Here is a 25,725-nt window from a genome sequence, read left to right as displayed (position 1 = left end):
CTGCTTGCTTTCCACCGCTCGCACAAGGAAAACCTCGCTGCCTGTCCCCTGATCCCCCACAGAGCTGCTGCCACCACGGGAGTCTGTGACCCCGCTCAAACCTGCAGCCTCAGACATGAGATGGCATACAGTAACCCTGTCAAGTTCTTAAAAAAATGCTTTTTCGGAACTTTATGAATTACATAATTTCCCCATAATTATGGAAATTATCGGGAACAATTGTAACCAGGAGATATCAGTGATATCTCCTGCATTACCTGAATGATGAATTACCCTCACACTTAATTTCTACAAAAATAGGCGAAAATTTTAATTTTCACCTACTTTTGTAGAATTTAAGTGATGATGAATTGACCCCTTAGTCTTTCCTGGTACATTTTGTGGTGTAGACCTTGCACCATTTTAATTGCCCTTCTTTGTATAGTCTCTAATGTATTTATATCCTTCTGGAGATATGGCCTCCAGAACTGAGTTCTTGATGCGGCCATACCAATGACCTATACAGTGGCATTATTACTTATTTCTGTTTGCTACTGATTCCTCTCCCTATGCTACCAGACATCTGACTTGCCTTTGTCATTGCTTTGTTACATTGTTTAGCAGGCTTTAAGTCACCTGAAATAGTGACTCCTAGATCCGTTTCCTCCTCAGTAGGTTCCAATATAGTACCCTTGATACTATATTTACCCTTTGGGTTTTTGAGACACAAGTGCATGACTTTGAATTCTTTAGTATTTAACTGTAGTTGCTACATTCTTTATCATTCCTCTAGTCTACCTAGGTCCTCAATCATTTGTTTTACCCCTTCTGGTGTGTCTACCCTGTTGCATACCTTTGTGTCATCTACAAAAAGGCATACTCTTTCTTCAATAGCATTAGCAATGTTGCCAACAAAGATATTAAAAAGCCCTGGTCAAAGATCCCTGTGGTACTCCACTTATAATAACCATTCCTTCCTGTGACTGCACTCCATTTACTACAACTCTCTGTTCCCTATTCTGAAACCAAGTTCTTATCCATTTAACAGTTTTAGAATCCAATCCTGTGAAGCATGACATCACAAAAGAGAAAGAAATTACATTAACATATATTTGTCAATTAACTTTAGTTTAATGTCATCCTATATTTACTTAGTGTTGTCTTCCTGAGCTCTGCAGTATAATAGTATTTACTAAATAAGTTATAGAGAAACACTCACCCAGGTGGCTGGCTTTCAAATTCTTCTGACCACTGATCCTGGATGTCCTCAGTAGATAGATCAACATCTCTTGTTGTGGCAAAGTTGAACTCACTACCCTTTGTACCATGGAAATAAATGGAGTTGCCATCTGATTGACAGCTATGCTACAGTATGGAGACAAAAACGACACCTGGTCATCTATAGAGACAGCAAATAAAATATGTGTACATGATACATCTTTCTTTGCATAATCAAATAAGACAAATTATCTGATTTAGGGCTAACTGACCTATATAATTGAATTCTATAAAACGTGTGTGCATGCATATATACATATTTATATTGAACTATAATCCCATATTAAGGTCATGGACAGATAAATTAAATGGGATGCCGTGTAAATTGAGATACTTTAGCGCACACTGTCAAAGTTACAAACTGTATAAATGATTCCTGAAATTATATTTATACATGAATACTTTCAAACTGTAATAAAAGGAACATAAAATATATCACCAATTGTATATATAGGAAATCAGTGAGTTTGCATTTAACATTCCATTCTTATACACAGGAATACAGATTTCTCAAAATCAAGGTTTACACATTTCCAGATTACCTGTACATAGAACCCCCTCAACTACACAAATGTGTGCCAAATATGCCCACACTGTTTGTTTAGATAAATGTATCAGACATTGATTTAGGGGCCCATTTATTAACGAATTTTATCATACGTTTTAAAACTTGTTGCATATGATAAATGGTGCTCAGGCCAATCAGCTCCCAACTGTCATTTTTCAAACGATGACAGTTAGGAGCTGATTGGCTGGAGCACCATTATCATACGCAACAAGTTTTAAAATTCTCTGTGTATGATAAAATTCATTGATAAATGGGCCCCTTAAGCTGCATACACACGGGACGATGTGTTCAGCGATCAATATCACTGTACAATCTCCTTTGAAATTACCGGTGTGTTGGTTGAATGATATCATTCATCCACATACCAACAATATAACCCATGACCAACGACCATTCCCTTCTGCAGGCACTGATAGATATTGCCCAGGTTGGCCTGCATGCATGGACGATTAACGATATTGTTATCGTCCATGCGGAAACATGCATTGTTGGTCGATCGTTGACACCATAAAAATGAACGATATGAACGATTTAAAGATGAATGATATCGTTATCATTCATTTATATCGTCCGTGTGTACGCAGCATTAGTTTGTGCTTGAAAACACCTTTTCAACAAAAAATATGTACATTATTTTTGTCTTGCCCACTGTCAGTCACATTATTTTATAATGCTTGTGCACAGACATTGTGTCGCGTCATAGGAATGAATGATCCTCTTCAGTACTTCCATTCACCATCTGTTCACTGTAAAACGCAATGAAGCTTGGACAGAAAATCTTTGCTGGTGTGCTCTAACCCTAACTTTGAGGACTACTGTGTTTTGTTTTTTATGTACACTTTTTAAGTGCACCCTCTCAAGTTTCAGTTTCCTTTACTTTTTTATTTTTTAAATGTAATATTGTATACTTTACTTATGTTATTTGATGCAACCGATGACACAAATCTTAGTGTGTCCTCTCACTCTACAACAAATGCGTAAAACCATTTTTATGTCACTTGGAGATGTATGAGTCATTATTTTAACAGATGTAAGAATATCTTAACAAATGATTTTTCTGTTAAACATCTTCAGCCCTCGCTCTCAATGTATTATTTTAGTAGTAAAAAGCTATGAAAATAAAACCTACATTTACAACAGGAGCAGTACAATCTTTTAGATTGAATTATGATACATTTCATATGTTTGATAATTGTTTCATGGGATTTATTATAAAAGTGATTTTAATGAACCTAAATTAGCTGGAGAAAGCAAGAAATACAACTGATAATATCTCTGAAGCAAGTCTTAGAAAAGGAAGAATAATATTTTTTTATATGGTAATGCTCATCTTTTCTTCCATTAACCAGGAAGGGAATACCATTCAATTTGAAGAATGATGAGTCTAATATTTGAATTAATGTGTATCTATTGTGCATAAACTTACAATAGTAGAGAGCAAAGGTCAAATCAACCAGCCAGACATACATGGACAGTTAAAGGTCAGCAGATAGCAGAATTTTACAGGGATAAGCAGAAATATTGATGACTTGGCTAATATTTAACGTATGGACTGTGGCAGTTACAGGTTCAATTTAATTACTTTATCTCAACAAAACATGCACTCCATGTTTCAGGTTTAAAGAAGACAGTGCGCCCTAGGAAGGCAGCCATACATGTATTTTAGGATTTCACATAAATTTCTTCTTATAATATGATTGTGGGATAAAAATAAATAAAGTGATAAATGACAGCATTTGCTTTGTTTGTTACCTTAAAGGCAGCTTACTTCTCATTTCAAATCCTTTGGGGACTTTCATAGCAGCTTACTTCTCATTTCACCTCCTTTGGGGACTATTTATCAAACCTATCTGCCCCTTTAATCACCCAGAAACAGCAGTTTCCAAGACTGTCAATAAATTAAAATAAACTGCTCTTCATTTGCCTATAACGTAAGAGATATCGCAGATATCTCCTGCATTACTGTCAGTATCGTAGCACACCGTTATGCCTACACAATGTATGGGGACGTTGTAATTGTGCTATTTATCAAGTGCCAGAAACTTTCAGTTTTTAGAGCTTGACTGTAAAAACTGAAAGCGTTAGCACACTTAGGACCTCATTCAGAGTCGGTCGAAGCGGCCGCACGCCACCGATGTTCGCTATACTGCGCATGCGTAAAGTTCGCAATGCGCGTGCACAAACTAGCCGCTACGATCAGAAATTTCTCTCTCCTTGAACACAGCCAAGTCGGTAGTTTGAGTGACAGATGGAGGCGTTTGTGGGTGGTAACAGGGGAAGGTGCTTGAAAACGGGGGAGTGGAGATCTGAACGCAGGCGTGCCTCATTATGCGCACAGCGTTTTATGGGAGTGCATACGGCTTATGGGAGTGCATAATTAACAAAGTAGCGTCATGGCACATGTGACATGGGAGGTTTTTACACTGACATGATCGTAGAGCGTAAGAGAGGGTATGGTCAACCTTAAGCTCTACGACCAGTTCCGATGGTTCCCCATGGTATCGATTAATCCTTATATGCCCGGAGATGACGTGTAATGCGTACGAGATAGGGGCGTATTTTTTTGTCTTCCGACCGCTTCCTCCCCTTGGTCAGTCAGCTACTGATCCGAACTTAGGGACGCAACTTGCGAGGGAATCATTTGCATATCCGGCCCCTTTTCCCATACGACCGTGCGGCCGCTTCGACCGACTCTGAATGAGGTCCTTATTTCCAATGGAAAGAGGTTCCAGAGAGCAAAGAGGGAGCCATTTAGTACCCTCTAGTTTCTCAGACTCTCACAGTGGACATGTGTGACCTAAGGTTGAACATGTGCAGTAACAATGCCAGAAAATAATTGAAACTTTCACTGCTGTCATTAGTGGCAAAAGTATAGCTTTTAGGATTCGCTGGTACACTGTTTATCGGAGCAACTGTCCCAACTTGAGGGCATTGATAAATAACCCTGAAACACATTCTAAAATTGCTGCAAATTTAGGTGATAATGTAGAAAATGGCAAAGCTAAATACCTAAACTGGTCAGAAACTGGTCAGTAGAGCAACACACTCCAATCCACAATAGAAAAAAAACACAATTTATTTACTCAACGTGATAAATGTACATTGCATAAAGTAAACAACGTGTTAAAATATAACCCAGTTAGCCGAAGTAATATAATTGTATATAATTAAAATATGTGCATAAAATAGAGCCAGTTGCATAGATACTGAAATAAACAACAAGTGAATAAAAGGGCATGTAGTTAGTTTACCGACGCATGCAATGCCGGCTGTTGAAATCCCGGCGTCGGAGTCCCGACCCGGGACTAAACATAGGCGTCTAATCCCAACGCTAGTTTAGATACTGACTCCGGAATCCCAACAACCGCCATCCCAAATGTAAGTATAGTGGGGCAGCTTAGGTGTTAGCCGCAGGGGGGGGGGTTAGGTCAGTGCAATCCTCAGTCCATATAATATGTATATGAACTAGGGGTGTGCACCGGCCACTTTTCGTGTTTTGTGTTTTGGTTTTGGATCTGGATCTTTCTTCGTGTTTTGGATCTGGATTGGTTTTGCCAAAACCACCCTTCCGTGTTTTGGGTTCTGGGTTTTGTGTTTTGGATCTGTATTTTTTTTAAAAAAAGCATAAAAACAGCTAAAATCACAGAATTTGTACGTTTTTCTGCTCCTATGCTATTATTAACCTCAATAACCTTAATTTCCACTCATTTCCAGTCTATTCTGAACACCTCACACCTCACAATAGTGTTTTTATGTCCAAAACGTTGCACCGAGGTAGCTGGATGACTATGCTAAGCGACACGAGTGGGCGGCACAAACACGTGACCCATCTAGGCGTGAAACTGCAGTGGCAGACAGGATGGCAGTTTGAAAAACTAGGCCCCAAACTGTACATAATGCAAAGAAAAAAAAGAGGTGCAAGATGGAATTGTCCTTGGGCCCTCCCACCCACCCTTATGTTGTATAAACAGGACATGCACACTTTAACAAACCAATCATTTCAGCGCCAGGGTCTGCCACACAACTGTGGCTGAAATGATTGGTTCGTTTGGGCCCCCACAAAACAAGCTGGCAATTAATGTGTCCCTGCACAAACTGGCTCTATGGAGGCAAGATGTCATCCTCATCCTCCTCATCCACCGATTCCTCACCCTCTTCAGTGTGTACATCCTCATCCTCACAAAGTATTAACTCGTCCCCACTTGAATCCACCACCACAGGTCCCTCTGTACCTTCTGGAGGCTGGTCTCCCTGGAAGAGCTGATAATTCATTTTGATGAACATCATCTTCTCCACATTCTGTGGAAGCAACCTCCTACGCCTTTCGCTGACAAGGTTCCCGGCTGCACTAAACACTCTTTCGGAGTACACACTGGAGGGGGGGCAACTCAGGTAAAATAGAGCCAGTTTGTACAGGGGCCTCCAAATTGCCTCTTTTTCCTGCCAGTACAGGTATGGACTGTCTGCCATGCCTACTTGGATGCTGTCACCGATGTAATCCTCCACCATTCTGTCAATGGTGACAGTATCATATGCAGTGACAGTAGACATGTCAGAAATTGTTGCCAGGTCCTTCAGTCCGGACCAGATGTCCAAACTTGGTCCTGCCTGCCCTGCATCACCGCCAGCGGGTTGCTTAGGATACCTAAGTTTTTTCCTGGCAGCCCCAGTTGCAGGAGAAAATGAAGAAGGAGCCGTTGACGTGTCACGTTCCGCTTCAGCTGACAGTGTGTTCACCAGCAGGTCTTTGCACCTCTGCAGGCTTGTGTCGGCCGGAAAGAGAGACACCACATAGGCTTTAAACCTAGGATCGAGCACGGTGGCCAAAACGTAGTGGTCTGATTTCAACAGATTGACCACCCTGGAATCCTGGCAAAGCGAATGAAGGGCTTCATCCACAAGTCCCACATGCCGAGCGGAATCGCTCCGTCTTAGCTCCTCCTTCACTTTCTCCAGCTGCTTCTGCAAAAGCCTGATGAGGGGAATGACCTGACTCAAGCTGGCAGTGTCTGAACTGACTTCACGTGTGGCAAGTTCGAAGGGCTGGAGAACCTTGCACAACACGGAAATCATTCTCCACTGCGCTTGAGTCAGGTGCATACCCCCTCCTTTGCCTATGTCATAGGTGGATGTATAGGCTTGTATGGCCTTTTGCTGCTCCTCCATCCTCTGAAGCATATAGAGGGTTGAGTTCCACCGCGTCACAACCTCTTGCTTCAGGTGATGGCGGGGCAGGTTCAAGAGTGTTTGCTGGCGCTCCAGTCTTCGGCACGCAGTCGCTGAATGGCGAAAGTGGCCAGAAATTTTTCGGGCCACCCAAAGCGTCTCCTGCACGCCCCTGTCGCTTTTCAGAAAATTCTGCACCACCAAGTTTATTGTGTGAGCAAAACATGGGACGTGCTGGAATTTGCCCAGATGTAATGCCCGCACAATATTGGTGGCGTTGTCAGATATCACAAATCCCCAGGAGAGTCTAAGTGGGGTAAGCCACTGGGCGATGATTTCCCTCAGTTTCTCTAAGAGGTTGTCGGCGGTGTGCCTCTTACTGAAACCGGTGATACACAGCGTAGCCTGCCTTGTAACGAGCTGGCATTTCTGAGATGCTGCTACTGGTGACGCTGCTGCTGTTGCTGCGTAAGGTGATACATCTACCCAGTGGGCTGTCACAGTCATATAGTCCTTAGTCTGCCCTGTTCCACTTGTCCACATGTCCGTGGTTAAGTGGACATTGTGTACAACGGCATTTTTCAGGACACTGAGGACACTTTTTCTGACGTTTCTGTACAGTCTCGGTATCGCCTGCCTAGTGAAGTGGAATCTAGACGGGATTTGGAACCGGGGACACACTACCTCCATCAATTGTCTAAATCCCACTGCACTAATGGCGGATACCGGACGCACGTCTAACACCAACATAGCAGTCAAGGCCTCAGTTATACGTTTTGCTTCAGGATGACTGCTGTCGTACTTCATCCTCCTCGCTAAGGACTGTTGGAGGGTCAATTGTTTAGTAAAAGTAGTGGTGTTCCTACTTCCTCTCTGGGATGATGAATGACTCCCAGCAGCAGCAACAGCAGCAGCGGCAGCAGTAGGCGTAGCAATGCAGGATCCTCCAGAGGAATCCCGGATAGGAGAGTCAGTCATGCCAGTGACATGGCCTGCAGGACTACTTCCGATCCTGACTAAGGAGGAAATTGACGAGGAGGGAGTTGACGGTGTGGTTTGCAGGCGCTTGGATACAACAGGACAACGGGATTTAGGTGTCCCTGGACTGCTTACGGTCTTAGCCAAAGTTTCTGAACTTGACAGTAACTTTTTATGAACGCGCTGCAGGTGCCGTATAAGGGAGGATGTTCCTAGGTGGTTGACGTCCCTACCCCTACTTATTTCACCTTTACATATGGTACATATGGCAAGACAGTTGTTGTCCGGATTTGGATAGAAATATTGCCAGACCAAAGAGGTGGAATGTTTGGTCTTCTGCCCAGGCATGACCGTGATGGGCTTTTTCATCCCACGGACAACAACTGTCTCCCCCGGAGCCTGATTTAAACAAACCACATCACCATCAGAATCCTCCTCGCCAACTTCCTCCTCAGCGCCAGCTACACCAGTATCCTCATCCTGTTGTACTTCAACAGTGACATCTTCAATTTGCATATCAGCAAGTGGACTGTGGGTGCTCCTTTCAGCACTTGCAGGGGGCGTGCAAATGGTGGAAAGAGCCACCTCTTCCCGTCCAGTGCTGGGAAGGTCAGGCATCGCAACCACCACCACACTTGGACTCTCCTTGGGGATTTGTGATATCTTCTTAGAAAGCACAGTTCTTCGCTGTGCTTTTGCCAGCTTAACTCTTTTGATTTTTTTAGTGGGAGGAGGGCTTCCATCGTCATGTGAAGCTGAACCACTAGTCATGAACATACTAGGGATCGACCTTAGCCGTTCCTTGCCACTCCGTGTCGTAAATGGCATATTGGCAAGTTTACGTTTCTCTTCAGCTGATTTAAATGTCTTTTTCAAGGTCATTTTCCTGAACTTTGCCATTTGGGATTGTATGTGCCCTCTACTATGACATTGGGCATCGGCCTTGGCAGACGACGTTGATGGCATGTTATCGTCTATGTCATGACTAGTGGCAGCAGCTTCAGCACTAGGAGGAAGTGGTTCTTGATCTTTCTCTATTTTATTTTTATCGGAGAAAGTTTGGTCCTCCATTTATGTTATATCGATTTGATATATACGTGCGGCTAAACACAGAAAATATATATTTTTTTGGTTTGGACTGGAGTGTACTTTGTGGGTTACAGCACCCTTTAACGGTCAAGCCAGCCGGCCCTTTACTTATGACACAGGCGCACGCTTGGCACTACTTTGTTGATGCACGTGCGGCTACTGCGCACACAATTCACAAACACAGAAAAAAATTTTTTTTTTGGTTTGGACTGGAGTGTACTTTCGGGGGTTACAGCACCCTTAACGGTCAAGCCAGCCGGCCCTTTACTTATGACACAGGCGCACGCTTGGCACTACTTTGTTGATGCACGTGCGGCTACTGCGCACACAATTCACAAACACAGAAAATAATTTTTTTTTTGGTTTGGACTGGAGTGTACTTTCGGGGGTTACAGCACCCTTAACGGTCAAGCCAGCCGGCCCTTTACTTATGACACAGGCGCACGCTTGGCACTACTTTGTTGATGCACGTGCGGCTACTGCGCACACAATTCACAAACACAGAAAATAATTTTTTTTTTGGTTTGGACTGGAGTGTACTTTCGGGGGTTACAGCACCCTTAACGGTCAAGCCAGCCGGCCCTTTACTTATGACACAGGCGCACGCTTGGCACTACTTTGTTGATGCACGTGCGGCTACTGCGCACACAATTCACAAACACAGAAAATATATTATTTTTTTAGCACTTGGGGGGAGCACCCCTGATGGACAGAGCACCCCCTGGACAACACTGCAGCACTCCTTTAGGACTGGGACACTGCACAGGACTTTGGAGTGGACACAGCCCCTATGGAGAACTGACTGCACAACACAGTCCAGCCAGCCCCTATGGACTTTGAAGTAGTGGACACAGCCCCTATTAACAACAGCAGCACAGCACAACACAGCCAGCCCCTATGGACTTTGAAGTAGTGGACAACAGCAGCACTACACTACACTACACTACACAGCCCTAACTCCCACCCTCCCTCTTCACTGTCCACAGCCGAGTGAGAAAATGGCGCCGACGTGGGTACCTTATATAGGATCCAAAACCCGCGAGACTCGGAAGGCGGGATGATGACGTTTTGCCTCGATTTCAGATCCGAGTCAGGCGGGAAAAGTCGAGCCTGATTCGGATCGGACTCGGATCGGGGGGGCTCGGGGGGGTTCGGATTTCAGAAATCCGAACCCGCTCACCCCTAATATGAACCGCCTAAAAGTTACAATAAGTGCACAGTTCAATGTGCAAAGTTAATCACTGATGCAAAGTGCAAAGCATGGACACTCTAACGAGTTTCTTTCTCTAGGCGAATTTCTTCAGAAGAATATCTATTAGCAGGAAGGTGTCATATTTAAAGGATTCCCTCTCAATAGCTTCAGCTCATTAGTTTGTACAATACCTGCAATCTATTTAGTCCATGCTCAGACTTTAAACTTTTAAAGAGAACTTAATTTGATATAGTAATAAAGAGCTTTATTTAAAAATATGCGTTTTCTTTTTGCAGATTGGAGCGATTTATATGCTAATGTACTGTATATAAAAAAACGAAAGTATATAGTACAATAAATGCATATAGTTCAATACATATAATAGAACACATGACGTTTGGGAAAGGGGAAACCCTAAGCACTGGCACCAAAATATTAGTCACAGAGAGGTAGAAATACTTCCATGATCTAGTATTACATCACAGTAAGTACTGATATGGTGTAGCTACAGTGGAGGTGCTCCCATGAGAGTAAATATGTATGTCTATATAGGGAAAGAAAACTACTCTCTTTTTGTTGGGGCACAAGTTCTACCAAATAAATGATAAAATATAACTTTTAATGTATTATTTTAAAAATAAATCTTAGAAGAGAACCTAGACAGAGACGGACAACATTTACACATGTAAGTAAGGCAAAAGTAGCCTCAAGTTAAAAAAACACACACACATGGTATGTCTATGGATTGGTCAATATAATAGTTATATCAGGTGAAAAAATTGTATTGAATTAAATTCACTTAATAGAAAGGGATATAGGCCCTCGTTCAGAGGCGGTCGCAAGAAGTGATCGCTCTCTCTGAATGAGGGCGGCTTGATTTTTTAAGTGCAGCCTCCTGTTCGCTAGCTAAGCTGTGGGTTACCACCCACAGCTTAGCGACCGACCAGGGTGTTGGTCGCGATGGTCAAGACCATCGCGACCATCGTGGCTTGCGACGAGACCCTAAGGTTGGGTCTCGGCAAACGCAAGCCCCAGGGAGCTTCCTGCTCTGTTCGAGCAGGGAACTCCCCACTGACATAACTGCTGATGTCAGTGTGGCCACCTACAAAACGGCAGGCGTTCGCTTGGGAACGCCTCCGTTTGTGTAGCCAACCCCCACCCCGCCTACAAAACGGGCCGAGCTGTCGATCAACATCGACAGCCGGCCGTTTTGTAGTGAGCTCCAGAGCGAGAGAGTTTCTCTCTCGCTCCGGGGCTTGCGCACGCGCATTGCAGCCGCTGCGCGTGCGCAGGGTCTTAACATCGACCCGGTTGCGAGCGCTCAGCACTTGCGACTGGGTCTGAATGAGACCCATAGTCCCTTAATGAAGTCTGGACATACACAAACCGCAATTCAGTAAAACACAGAGGTCAAATAGTTCTATTACACTCTAATATAAATAGATTCAGTCAATCCCTTGTGATTGTACATAAATAAATTACCATAATGGACATTAGCAAAACATGAAATAAAAAGGAGAAATATGGGTATTTTTAGTCAAATAAAGTGTCATTCCAAAAAGATTTTATGTAGATCCCAAGCTGAGTATATCATTGCCAATAATCCATAACATATAGTATAACAATGTTATCAATATATATTTCTGTGAAAGTAATTACTGTACATTCAATAAATTGATAAATTGATACTATCCAGGTATTTGTGATGATAAAGAAATAAGATAGATACCAATCACTGTGGAGTTATCTGAAAGACTTAGGAACAGGGGATACAGTAATCGGTTCATCAAATATGCACAACACCAGGTGTCTAAAATGGAGAGAGATACTCTTATATTTTCAGGAAAAAGGAAGGACTCTGGCATGTTTTGTGGGGAGTTTCTGTCAAGAATGGCGCCAATTACTAGAGATTGTGAACAAACATTGGCATATCCGCCTTTTGGATCCAGATCTGAAAAATTCACTTGACCAGCGTGTAGCCTTTAGCTGGCGAAGATCAGTCAATTTACGGGATAACCTAACTAACAGTCACTTCAATCCCAATCCCCGGAAGGTTAGTAACATTAGAGGTACCTTCCCATGTGTGAATTGTAAAGCATGCAAATATATGACAAGAAGGGACAAAATAATTGGTAGAATTGGGTAGAACTTGTGCCCCAACAATAAGAGAGTACTTTTCTTTCACTATATTGACATATAATAGAATACATAAGATATACCATATTATATATATATATATATATATATATATATATATATATATATTAAAATAGAATAATCAAATCATTCTACATATATAAAGATAATAACCATAGTAGAATACAAAAATATGAATGTGTTATACTACTAATAATAATCCCAATGACCAATGAATATCTATATATGCTTTTACAATATCATATAGCTCATATTATGCCCATCACTCTCTGCCTCTGCCCATTTCCCTTTGCATTTCAATGTCACCCTCTGCCCCTGTTACCCTCTCTCTCCCTATCACTCTCTGCCTGTCTGACTTAGACCATCACTCTCTGCTTTTGCCTGACACCCTCTCCCTGTCACCCTCTGCCCAGCACTCTCTGCCTCGGCCCATCAATCTCTGTTTTTCTCTGTCACCCTCTGCCCATCACCCTTCACCAGCAGACTCATCTGTGGAACCCACAAGCAGCGTTGATGACATCAGGCGCTGGTGAGTTTAAAGGTGACACAGATTATTAATATTTGATTAAAGGGGTTAAAGATTATTATTAGACACTGGGATGCTGTCTGTATTGTTTGGCAGCCACGTGACTCACTATCGAGTGCCATATTATGAACTCAGCGTGGAGCCTAAGAGCCAACTGGCCCATATTTTTGCACCTGGGCCTACTGCTCACAAGTTCCACCACTGATCAGTTGTGTGATTTGAACACCAGTTAGACACTAAAGAGGCATTTCCTCTTTTCTTACAGTAACTTTATAATGTAAGTGGAGCATGGTACTGTAAGTGTCCAGGAAACACAGACAGGCCCCTTCTTGGCTATATTAATTTTTCATTTTAAGCTCTCTCTTAATTGTTCTACTATTTTTCTCTGTTTATGCCATTTTCGGTTTCTCTCTTTGTGCTTCATACTCATGAAACTAAAAAAGATCTCAGGGATTTCTGAGTGAATAATCTCCAAAAGACAATAGACTATTTGCTCCCAAATGCTGGAAAACAGACAAAAACAGTTGTTCAGACAAATTGGTTAAATAAATATAACTATTATTTATTACTAGAAGCAGGGGAGGACCAAATAACTGAGAACTAGTTTGTGCTGCTGAGCCTGCACAATTGTTATTGGGTGTTATGGGACCTGTGGTCCATTTGTATTTTCCATGGGTGGGGGCAGTAAAGAGAGGTGTATGGTATAACAGGCAGAGCGATAGAATATTATTGTAAGTATTACATTAGACTCTACCCTCACTACATCAGTACTTGGGGATCTGTGTGATCGCAATCCTCATGCTAGTGTAATAACAGTCAGAGTGATACAGTTATTGGCTCTGACCTAGTCTGAGTCTAATCAGGGATACCTATTTGGGCCCCTGATATTTCCCATATTAGTTACTTGCTAATCATACAGTTGACACTTGAACCATCTGAATAAATGTAGTTACCATGCCATATCGCTCTGTCCCATCCTTTCTCTGGTACCTCCTGACACCACTAAGCCACCCCACCCCCTTCCCCTGGAGACACTTGCTGCTCACCAGCTAGCTTCTTTAAATACATCATGATCAAGGCGAGCACAGAGTATGTGTTGGTTGTGGCTGAAACAAACGGAGAATATCCTGGCAGAGACAATTAACCCCTGATTTCAGCACCAAGGTATGGGATGAGGTGCAAGACTCAGAGACAACTTGTTCTTCAAGAGCCCATCCTTCTTGGAAAGTGGCACCACTTGTATTTAGTGACATGCTCTTGGTTGAAATGACATTGAAACATATCAGTTTTGATGCAGCACAAAGGTCTAAAGGTTTTGCAATATTGTTTTAAAAAAAGTAAAAAAGCCATAAAATCAGTATTTTTGTCTGACTAACATGTCATGTCATAGTGAATAGTGAATTAGTGAGATTTCATGCTACTGTCTTTTCAAACTCATTTTATACAAATCAGCTGAAATCAGCAGTTGAAAGAGCAAAGAACACTTTAGCATATGCTTATTTTGCAGATAGCAGGCATTGAAAAAGTTCATTGCAGGAACTGGCAAATAAACCTAATTTGAATTTTGCATTTTATTTAAACAAACAGTATAAAATTCCATTTTGTGATTATCATTGTTTTACTTCATTACATATGACCAATGCTGTCAGCGTAGTGCACTACTTTACGTTCTACACAGACACAAACCACAATGGTAATAATAGGTTTGATATATTGCAAACCTTTTCATAATGGACACAGGTGAAACGAAGACAGAAGCACCATGAACTGAAACCTATCTTGTATAGTGTGAACTATGTGTTATTAGTTTGTTATATACTTATCATCCCCGATAGGAGTCATTAAAAACCAAAATCACATTAGTCCTAGGTTCCCATTTGGCTGTGTCACTACCTGCTTCCACTTTCAGTATGACCGAGCACAACTCTGCTCAGTGTCAGGACATTGTGATTCTTACAATGAGATGTGTACAGCCAAAATTACTGATCTCTGTGGTTGGCACATTTTCAAGAGCCTGAGTATCCTGCTAAAAGCAGATAAGTTGAATTGTATATGGATGATTATAATCCAAACATAATTCCTTGCCGGTGCATTTGCTATCTAAGCCAATTTTGTCTGTATGCCATCGGAGTATCGCAAAATATGCTTAACTAAAAGCTTTCTGCTGGAGACTCGGTGTAAGCTTTTACTTCAATCCATTGCTTTAAAGATTGCTTGTTCTATGCCAAGTACTCTATAATGCCTTCTGCTCTCATATAGCAGTTTATCCTTGAGGGCTCAGAATCCTCTTTGTCTTTGTAGTGGTTCATCACTGTGACCCATTGTTGGCGGGCCCCACTCACTTGTGATAATACAGTTTTGATGTTCTTGCGACAAAGGTTAATGCTTCACACCACAGCATTCCCTGCTACTCTCACCCTGTATCTGTCCCTCTCACATTGCAAGTCTGTTACAGTGAAGTAGCATTTATTGTGCATTCAACTTTTCTCTATTAACTCTGTACTTAGGGAAGAAATAAAAAGTGTCCCAGTCCTTATAGTGACGTTATTACCTGAAGTCCACATCTCATCTTGCCCTAATCAGCCAGCCACAGAACCTTGTCCCTTATTAATGGGTTAATGTCGGAATCCTATGCAGATTCTGTGATATTGTCATCCTTTTTTCCACCGGCATCCCAAACCGCATGAACTGCTGCAAGATCAGTTCTCAGACAGGCAATCTAAAGCTGTTACACAAGAAAACATTAGTTTTCTTGCACTGCGTCATATATAGGAGCCTATTTGTTAAGCCACATAACATTTCAGTTTTTCACAGGATTATGAAAAATTTAAATTGACAATAGTTATTCCTCTAACTCCAGAGTTATCTGGAGTTATCTGTGTTTACTAAAGACATTGGGCTTACTACAGAGCTGCGTCTCCAAAGTTAGTAAGCCCCATAGGATAGTGATACCTTTCAGTCTCCCGCCCCTCAGCTGCAGATTATATAAACTTGTTTTACAAATTCATCTGTTTACATTGGAAGTTCACTTTTGCAAATAAAACTTCATTGTTGTCACTCTAAACTTTTGTAGGCATCTAAACAGTCTCTGCTCCCTCAGAACTGTCTTTTTCCTTATACCCTTTCTTTAACTCTGGACCATATTTGGAAAGTTTGTCGAAGGTGTCTAAATAGGATGCAGACCTGGGAGCATCTCTGGAAGCAGAAGAACTGGGATGAAATCTGGAATAATTCATCCAAAAAGTGCTTCATCATTATTACCTAGTGCCCTACAGAAATGTACATTTTTCCCATGATACTCCACAGTGGGCTTATGTGGTCATCAGAAATTCTATATCTTGTGAAGTTTCCTAAGATAAAGAAGCTATGAGGGGTATTCAATATGAAACGTTAACTTCACTGTCAAAGTTAACGTTTCATATCGGAGTTTTTACCTGCGTTAAGTATCGGGCGCGGCCCGCTTATCCCCGTATTCAATATATAATTAACGAAAACGAGAAACTCCGAAGTTGGATTTGCGTAAAGTTACAAATTTTTCCTTAAAAAAATTGTAAGATCCCCCTAACGTTGTAAAAACATGGGGGATCACTATGGGTACCCCCGTTTTAGCCTTAAATGAAAGTCGGGGATTTAAATAGCCGCAGCAGGTGTTTTTTCCCGACATTGAAGAAGTGATGCAGAAGAGCACTTAGGTTTTTTCGTTTTTTTAAATGGTCCCATCAAATTTGGGGTACATGAAAGTGGGTACTAGCATATTTTGATGTCCCTAAGGTAAGTTTTTAAAAATTCTGCATTTGTGCACCTGCCGCTATAAATCTATTCTAGAAAACACCTGCCGCATACTTGCAGAATAGCCCTGAACCTATTTCCCTATTGTTAATCATTTTTTTCCCATTTTTTTTTCACCCCAATTTTTAAATTAATTTTTGGGGTGTCCCTATTTTTTTTTAAAACTTTTTTTGACACAGTTCTTTTTTAAATGTCATTCCCAGGGGTGCAGGCTATTTTTTTTAAGCCTGCACCCCTAAACCCCAATTCTGCACTTCCTTTCGACACCTATTCAATGGTGAAAAGTTATCATCGTTTTTTATCAAAGACTTTTCAAAACTGCGATAAGTCTTTGAAATTGAATATGGTGTAAAACTAAAACCTGCGATAATGACGTCATAAGTGCGATATTAATGCAAAAACGATGTTATCGCTCCCATATTGAATACCCCTATTTGTGTTATTAATATGAGTTATACTGTGTGGAAAGACCACCAAACCACAAAATTACATTTTCAAACCTTTAATTTTTATAGAAGCCAATTAACCAGTAAATTTTTAGATTGAGGAAGGAATCTGGAGTACCCAGAGGAAACCCCATGCAAACACAAAGAGAACATATAAACTCCACACATATAAGTCCTGCTTCAAATCGAACACATGACCCCAATGATGTGAGAAGGCAACACTAACCATTGCACCACCATACTGCCCATTACAGACATCTTCTCCCATATATTTTGGACAAGGATGAGGTCCAGTGTTGAGAAGAGCTATGATGATCCATGTGCAAATGCACTGAAAGCCCTTGTTATGTTCTTCTGAGAATGCATTGGGGACAGCAAATGCCCAATGGGGTCCCATTTGGGCTGTCATTTCATTATGGGCTCAACTGTGCATGCACTGCCTTCCCATCCATAATCAGAGAAGCATAATAATGGTGCTCCTTAGTGATGAGCAGAGAAACATATCTGGGCCCCCTTCCTCAAATTGTATTTTAAAAAATTTGCACGGAGGCCAGTGACAGGTTATTATGCTCCTAGATTTTAGGTTTACTATGGTCCAATAGCCCTTTGAAAAGTATCTGCTTTGACATTCATGGTCACTTGTCCTTCTAGTTGACTCTTCTACCCAGGCTGCATGAGCTAGCTGCTCATTTTCTCCTTTACAGAATATTAAAGCAGATCTGAACCATACTACATTTCATTTAAACTGCAATCCTGGCTAGATATTATAATGTAATAAACATCTATTAAAGATAATGGCAGTGTGTCACTGAGAGAAATGAATCATGGTAGTTGAGCACGTCTGTAACTTATCATGTTAGCAGGGATGTAAAAAAAAAAAGATTAGGATGATTAGTTTAGCTAGCAAACATGAATTTAAATACCAATTACACTTCCATGTTAGGACAAGTAGTAACACTTCAAGTACACATCAGCGCATTTCATAGCTTCAGTCCTCATTACATTTTCCCTGTGCTTTACAGACCAGCATGATTTACCACTGTAGCCTCAGTCTCTTTAAAACCACTTCTAGCTTACATAGAAATGAACACAGAAGCTTCTTTTTAGTTTGTCCTTTGGGCCCAATGGGCCTATAATTCTTAGAGACAGCTGTAGCCTCACAATTTAGTTTTTGGCACCATCACTCTGATTGGAATGAGTACACTGGTATTTGGGGACAGAAAGCTTGCAACGGGCTGGTGGCAGATGGAAAGAAATCTGTCCACTTTGCCTTCACCTCTACATGAGCATACAGTCATCAATTTGCTCCATTAAGGAGTTGTCACTCAGCCCATCCAGGGTTTCTGGTAACCAGATTAGCTGATAAACAATGTGGATGCAAAGAACACTTTGGAGGCAATAGAAAATATAGATTGCGGACAAATTGAAAATCCAGCAGCCAATTTCTGTAATGACTGTAATATTTTAAGTGATTATGTTTGCCACTTCTGATTTCTCCTTAGAGAGGACATTTTTTAATTAAAATTTAAGCAATGAGAGCAGCTGAGATATGAGAGATAGAGGGAAAAACAGGAAAGAGATTAATAGGGAAACACTGTTGAATATTATAACATAACTGCATTCTGGTTAATTATATAGTAATTGATATAGCTTTAAACTCAAGTGTATACATTGAACATTTATGTTTGTGTATAGACAATAATAATGCACAATACTGATCTGCCACATGAAGAAGTCTTGCATACTTGTGAAATGAATTAAGTGTTAATAAACTGTAAACAATACAGCAAAGAAACAAATTAGCTATGTAACTGGAGACAGAGGTATACTGTGCATCTTACCCTCTACATGAGAGTAGATTCATTCTCTTCTCTTCTACTCTACAATGAGAGTAGAAATTAGAAGCCATGTGCATAGCACAAAATCACATATTTACAGATGGATGGTCACAAAAACCTGTTATGATGTTCATATGTGCTAAAATGCAGCCAGATTTAGAGCTCAGCAGAATTTCCATTTGGGCACCCTCGGCCTATGCAAGAGGAAGTTACGTCCAGTAGTAGTGTGCACCTATAAGAGTAGACTCTTAGGTGTATTTGTTGCAGCAGCTAAATGTCAGCGATAGATCCCATGCTTATGGCCCTCCTTCAGTGGTAACCAGACCAGGCTATAGCACTGGTAATGGCTACTTAGTTTAGGTGTTATGGACGGGATGTAGTTATGCCATGCGGCCGCCGGTCTCAATCCCGACAAGGGATGCCGGCAAGGGATTTAACATAGGCGTCGAAATACTGACGCCTATGTTAATCCCGATGCCAGGACCCCGAGAGGACGAAGGACCGATCATCCTCAGGCGGGGTAAGTGTACACTTAGCTAGGGATGCGGGGGTTTGGTTTAGGCAGCCCCGAGGGGACTTAGGGTTAGGCACCCATACGGGGAAGGTTAGGGTTAGGCTAGGGGAAGGAGGGGTTAGGTTTAGGCACTTGGGGGGAGGTTAGGGTTAGGCACCCCCCCCCCCCCGGGAGGTTTAGGTTTAGGGTGCGGGGAGGGAGGATTAGGTTGAGGCACTAACGGGAGAGGTTAGAGTTAGGCACCCCTAAGGGAGGGTTAGGGTTGGGGGGGAGAGGGGTAGGGATACTAGACTTACCTGTGGTGTCAAGATTTCCAACCATCGGGCTGCAGCAGTCGGGATTTCATACTGAATCCGTTATAGACACATCTGTATTTATTTAATTCATACATCTTTATAAACAGTACAGTGTAGTTGATAATGAGCCCATCAACACAACACTGTACTGTTTAAAAATACTATGAATTAATTAAATAAATAAAAATAGGTGTGCCTATACTTTAACTTCAAAAATAAGCAGCCATTACCAGTCCTATAGTCTGGTCTTGTTACGACTGAAGAAGAGGGCCATAAGCATGGGATCTAGCTTGTATACTTTTAGAAAGAATGCCAATGATCCTGTCTTTTTTTCTTTTTGGAATAGAGTGTGCATAGAACACCCCTAATTTTCCAGTTATGATTGACATTTAAGTAATTCAAGTCCAGTGAATAACATGGAATGGTACAAAAGTCAGCGGTAAACTGAATAAAGAAAAAGCTAAAAGTTTAGCTCAGCAAAGGAAAATAATGTAAATTTCGGAGTTATAAAAAAAGGCCTTTTTCGAGGGAACAAGTAATAGGTTAAGAGCCTACAGCTATTCTGCAGCAAATAAAAAAAGGCTTGCTTGGTACATGAAGCACTACCAGTGATCTACTGAACACTGTAAGAAGGTCTTACCGATTGATCAAAATTTTACACCATTGGTTCGTCACTTAATTTTTTTGCATGCAAAAGGATAGTTCCTCTTCCCGGCATGTTTAAGCCAAAAATTTAAAAGGGTAATGCCTTTTATACCAAAACACCACCTGTTTTGGTATTAAAATTATTACCCTTTTAAACCTTGGTGTTATGATACCTGATGAACTCCTGTGCTGTCAAAACCTAAACACAGTGCCCTTCACCAATAACAACCCCCTTTCCCGGAACACACACTTGTTCGTAGGTATTTGGCTTCCGCATGGACTTTACACTTAAAGTAATAACAGTGCAGGAGGCACAGGTATCAAAATATAGACATAGGAATGTGACACTGTAAGAATTCATATAGGGAACTACACCTAGATTCTGAGAAGGTCTCCCATCCAGGAATAAACCCAAGCCCTTACGGCAAGGGTGGGGAACCTTTTTTCTGCCAAGGGGTATTTTGATGTCACACGGGGTGGGTCCACAATTGCCGGTGATTACAACATTGCCTGGAGCATCCTGAGAATACTCAGAGGAGTTGTAAGGGCAGTGGTGTAACTGTCTGCAGCATCCTAAAGATGCTTCAGGCAGCACTGCTGCATAGATTGTGGCTGCAGGGTGCCATACTAGGCACCCTGCTAGCCAGATGAGGCTAGCAGAAAAAAGCTCAGGGGGCCAGACCAAATGATTCCGCGGGCCTTATAAAGCCCCCGGGCCTGAGGTTCCCCATCCCTGCCTTATGGCTTAGCTTCCCACACTAGACAGAAGAAGTCTCACTACATTAGTAATTTATACATTCTTAAGCAATAGTAATAATTCCAGAATAATAATACAATAAACATGAGATTAACTGCATAAGTCAAATAATTGGATATGATCGATTGCAATTATTATCTGACGATCTAGTTGTCTATGGTCTGATAAAGAGTAAAATGGACATCACTCTGCATCGGCAAAATCCGATGCAGCACAAAGTCAGTTTATGGGAAACAGGTTCTGTGTATATGTCTGTAACAAGTAATTAAAAATGCACACAGATACTGGTATGTGTTTAGGAGTATTTTAAATGCAAATTTAGAAACCATTGTCAGAAGTCTGACTATCTTTGCCAATTGTATTCCTTTTTGTTCAATGCTACTGTAGAAGAGGGACTGACATTTACATTCCAAATATGCAGAGGAGGACCTTTGATGTGTTATCAGTAGGGGTGTGCACCGGCCACTTTTCGTGTTTTGTGTTTTGGTTTTGGATCTGGATCTTTCTTCGTGTTTTGGATCTGGATTGGTTTTGCCAAAACCACCCTTCCGTGTTTTGGGTTCTGGGTTTTGTGTTTTGGATCTGTATTTTTTTTAAAAAAAGCATAAAAACAGCTAAAATCACAGAATTTGTTGGTTTCTCTGCTCCTATGCTATTATTAACCTCAATAACCTTAATTTCCACTCATTTCCAGTCTATTCTGAACACCTCACAATAGTGTTTTCATGTCCAAAAGGTTGCACCGAGGTAGCTGGATGACTATGCTAAGCGACACGAGTGGGCGGCACAAACACGTGACCCATCTAGGAGTGACACTGCAGTGGCAGACAGGATGGCAGTTAGAAAAACTAGGCCCCAAACTGTACATAATGCAAAGAAAAAAAAGAAGTGCAAGATGGAATTGTCCTTGGGCCCTCCCACCCACCCTTATGTTGTATAAACAGGACATGCACACTTTAACAAATCAATCATTTCAGCGCCAGGGTCTGCCACACAACTGTGGCTGAAATGATTGGTTCGTTTGGGCCCCCACAAAACAAGCTGGCAATTAATGTGTCCCTGCACAAACTGGCTCTACGGAGGCAAGATGTCATCCTCATCCTCCTCATCCACTGATTCCTCACCCTCTTCAGTGTGTACATCCTCATCCTCACAGAGTATTAATTCGTCCCTGCTGGAACCACAGGTCCCTCTGTACGTTCTGGAGGCTGGTCTCCCTGGAAGAGTTGATAATTCATTTTATGAACATCATCTTCTCCACATTTTGTGGAAGCAACCTCCTACGCCTTTCGCTGACAAGGTTCCCGGCTGCACTAAACACTCTTTCGGAGTACACACTGGAGGGGGGGCAACTCAGGTAAAATAGAGCCAGTTTGTACAGGGACCTCCAAATTGCTTCTTTTTCCTGCCAGTACAGGTACGGACTGTCTGACATGCCTACTTGGATGCTGTCACCGATGTAATCCTTTAACAGACAGACGCACGCTTGTCGCTGCTGCTTTGAGGATTCAAGTGCGGCTACAGCCCACACAATTCACAAAGACAGAAAAAAAAAAAAGAATATTTTTATTGTTTGTGGAGCACACTTTGAGGGTTATACCACCCTTTAACAGACAGACGCACGCTTGTCGCTGCTGCTTTGAGGATGCAAGTGCGGCTACAGCCCACACAATTCACAAAGACAGAAAAAAGAAGAAGAATATTTTAATTGTTTGTGTAGAACACTTTGAGGTGTCACCACCCTTTAACAGACAGACGCATGCTTGTCGCTGCTGCTTTAAGGATGCAGGTGCGGCTACAGCCCACACATTTCACAAAGACAGAAAAAAAAAGAACAATATTTTAATTGTTTGTGTAGAACACTTTGAGGTGTCACCACCCTTTAACAGACAGACGCACGCTTGTCGCTGCTGCTTTAAGGATGCAGGTGCGGCTACAGCCCACACAATTCACATAGACAGAAAAAAAAAGAACAATATTTTAATTGTTTCTGTAGCACACTTTGAGGGTGTCACCACCCTTTAACAGACAGACGCACGCTTGTCGCTGCTGCTTTGAGGATGCAAGTGTGGCTACATCGCACACAAGTCACAAACACATTAAAAAAATAGTTTTTTATTTTTTGGAACACTTTGAGAGTTACACCACCCTTTAACAGACGCACGCTTGTCGCTGCTGCTTTAAGGATGCAGGTGCGGCTACAGCCCACACATTTCACAAAGACCGAAAAAAAAAGAACAATATTTTAATTGTTTGTGTAGAACACTTTGAGGGTGTCACCACCCTTTAACAGACAGACGCACGCTTGTCGCTGCTGCTTTAAGGATGCAGGTGCGGCTACAGCCCACACAATTCACATAGACAGAAAAAAGAAGAAGAATATTTTTATTGTTTGTGTAGCACACTTTGAGGGTGTCACCACCCTTTAACAGACAGACGCACGCTTGTCGCTGCTGCTTTAAGGATGCAGGTGCGGCTACATCGCACACAAGTCACAAACACATTAAAAAAATAGTTTTTTATTTTTTGGAGCACTTTGAGAGTTACACCACCCTTTAACAGACAGACGCACGCTTGTCGCTGCTGCTTTAAGGATGCAGGTGCGGCTACAGCCCACACATTTCACAAAGACCAAAAAAAAAAGAACAATATTTTAATTGTTTGTGTAGCACACTTTGAGGGTGTCACCACCCTTTAACAGACAGACGCACGCTTGTCGCTGCTGCTTTGAGGATGCAAGTGTGGCTACATCGCACACAAGTCACAAACACATTAAAAAAATAGTTTTTTATTTTTTGGAACACTTTGAGAGTTACACCACCCTTTAACAGACAGATGCACGCTTGTCGCTGCTGCTTTAAGGATGCAGGTGCGGCTACAGCCCACACATTTCACAAAGACCAAAAAAAAAAGAACAATATTTTAATTGTTTGTGTAGCACACTTTGAGGGTGTCACCACCCTTTAACAGACAGACGCACGCTTGTCGCTGCTGCTTTAAGGATGCAGGTGCGGCTACAGCCCACACAATCACAAAGACAGAAAAAAGAACAATATTTTAATTGTTTGTGTAGCACACTTTGAGGGTGTCACCACCCTTTAACAGACAGACGCACGCTTGTTGCTGCTGCTTTAAGGATGCAGGTGCGGCTACAGCCCACACAATTCACAAAGACAGAAAAAAGAACAATATTTTAATTGTTTGTGTAGCACACTTTGAGGGTGTCACCACCCTTTAACAGACAGACGCACGCTTGTCGCTGCTGCTTTAAGGATGCAGGTGCGGCTACAGCCCACACATTTCACAAAGACTAAAAAAAAAAGAACAATATTTTAATTGTTTGTGTAGCACACTTTGAGGGTGTCACCACCATTTAACAGACAGACGCACGCTTGTCGCTGCTGCTTTGAGGATGCAAGTGTGGCTACATCGCACACAAGTCACAAACACATTAAAAAAATAGTTTTTTATTTTTTGGAACACTTTGAGAGTTACACCACCCTTTAACAGACAGACGCACGCTTGTCGCTGCTGCTTTAAGGATGCAGGTGCGGCTACAGCCCACACATTTCACAAAGACCGAAAAAAAAAGAACAATATTTTAATTGTTTGTGTAGAACACTTTGAGGGTGTCACCACCCTTTAACAGACAGACGCACGCTTGTCGCTGCTGCTTTAAGGATGCAGGTGCGGCTACAGCCCACACATTTCACAAAGACCAAAAAAAAAAGAACAATATTTTAATTGTTTGTGTAGCACACTTTGAGGGTGTCACCACCCTTTAACAGACAGACGCACGCTTGTCGCTGCTGCTTTAAGGATGCAGGTGCGGCTACAGCCCACACAATTCACAAAGACAGAAAAAAGAACAATATTTTAATTGTTTGTGTAGCACACTTTGAGGGTGTCACCACCCTTTAACAGACAGACGCACGCTTGTCGCTGCTGCTTTAAGGATGCAGGTGCGGCTACAGCCCACACAATTCACAAAGACAGAAAAAAGAACAATATTTTAATTGTTTGTGTAGCACACTTTGAGGGTGTCACCACCCTTTAACAGACAGACGCACGCTTGTCGCTGCTGCTTTAAGGATGCAGGTGCGGCTACAGCCCACACAATTCACAAAGACAGAAAAAAAAAGAACAATATTTTAATTGTTTGTGTAGCACACTTTGAGGGTGTCACCACCCTTTAACAGACAGACGCACGCTTGTCGCTGCTGCTTTGAGGATGCAGGTGGAATCTAGACGGGATTTGGAACCGAGGACACACTACCTCCATCAATTGTCTAAATCCCACTGCACTAATGTCGGATACCGGACGCACGTCTAACACCAACATAGCAGTCAAGGCCTCAGTTATACGTTTTGCTTCAGGATGACTGCTGTCGTACTTCATCCTCATCGCTAGGGACTGTTGGAGGGTCAATTGTTTAGTAAAAGTAGTGATGTTCCTACTTCCTCTCTGGGATGATGAACAACTCCCAGCAGCAGCAACAGCACTAGG

General features: G+C 41.9%; 1 protein-coding gene across 1 annotated transcript in view; it reads right to left on the bottom strand.

The window, feature by feature from the left end:
* RELN (reelin) overlaps positions 1-25,725 on the bottom strand; it is a 640,798-nt gene that overhangs the window by 306,424 nt on the left and 308,649 nt on the right. The window contains exon 11 of the mRNA XM_088480241.1: positions 1,199-1,344. Coding sequence (XP_088336367.1) covers positions 1,199-1,344 — 146 coding nt within the window. The remainder of the gene's footprint in view (positions 1-1,198; positions 1,345-25,725) is intronic.

This window comes from Taudactylus pleione, unplaced genomic scaffold (assembly GCF_031769625.1).
Source record: "Taudactylus pleione unplaced genomic scaffold, aTauple2 ptg000251l, whole genome shotgun sequence".
Taxonomy (NCBI): Eukaryota; Metazoa; Chordata; class Amphibia; order Anura; family Myobatrachidae; genus Taudactylus; species Taudactylus pleione.
The sequence above is the reverse complement of the archived record's forward strand: the minus strand, read 5'-3'. Positions and strand labels throughout refer to the sequence as shown.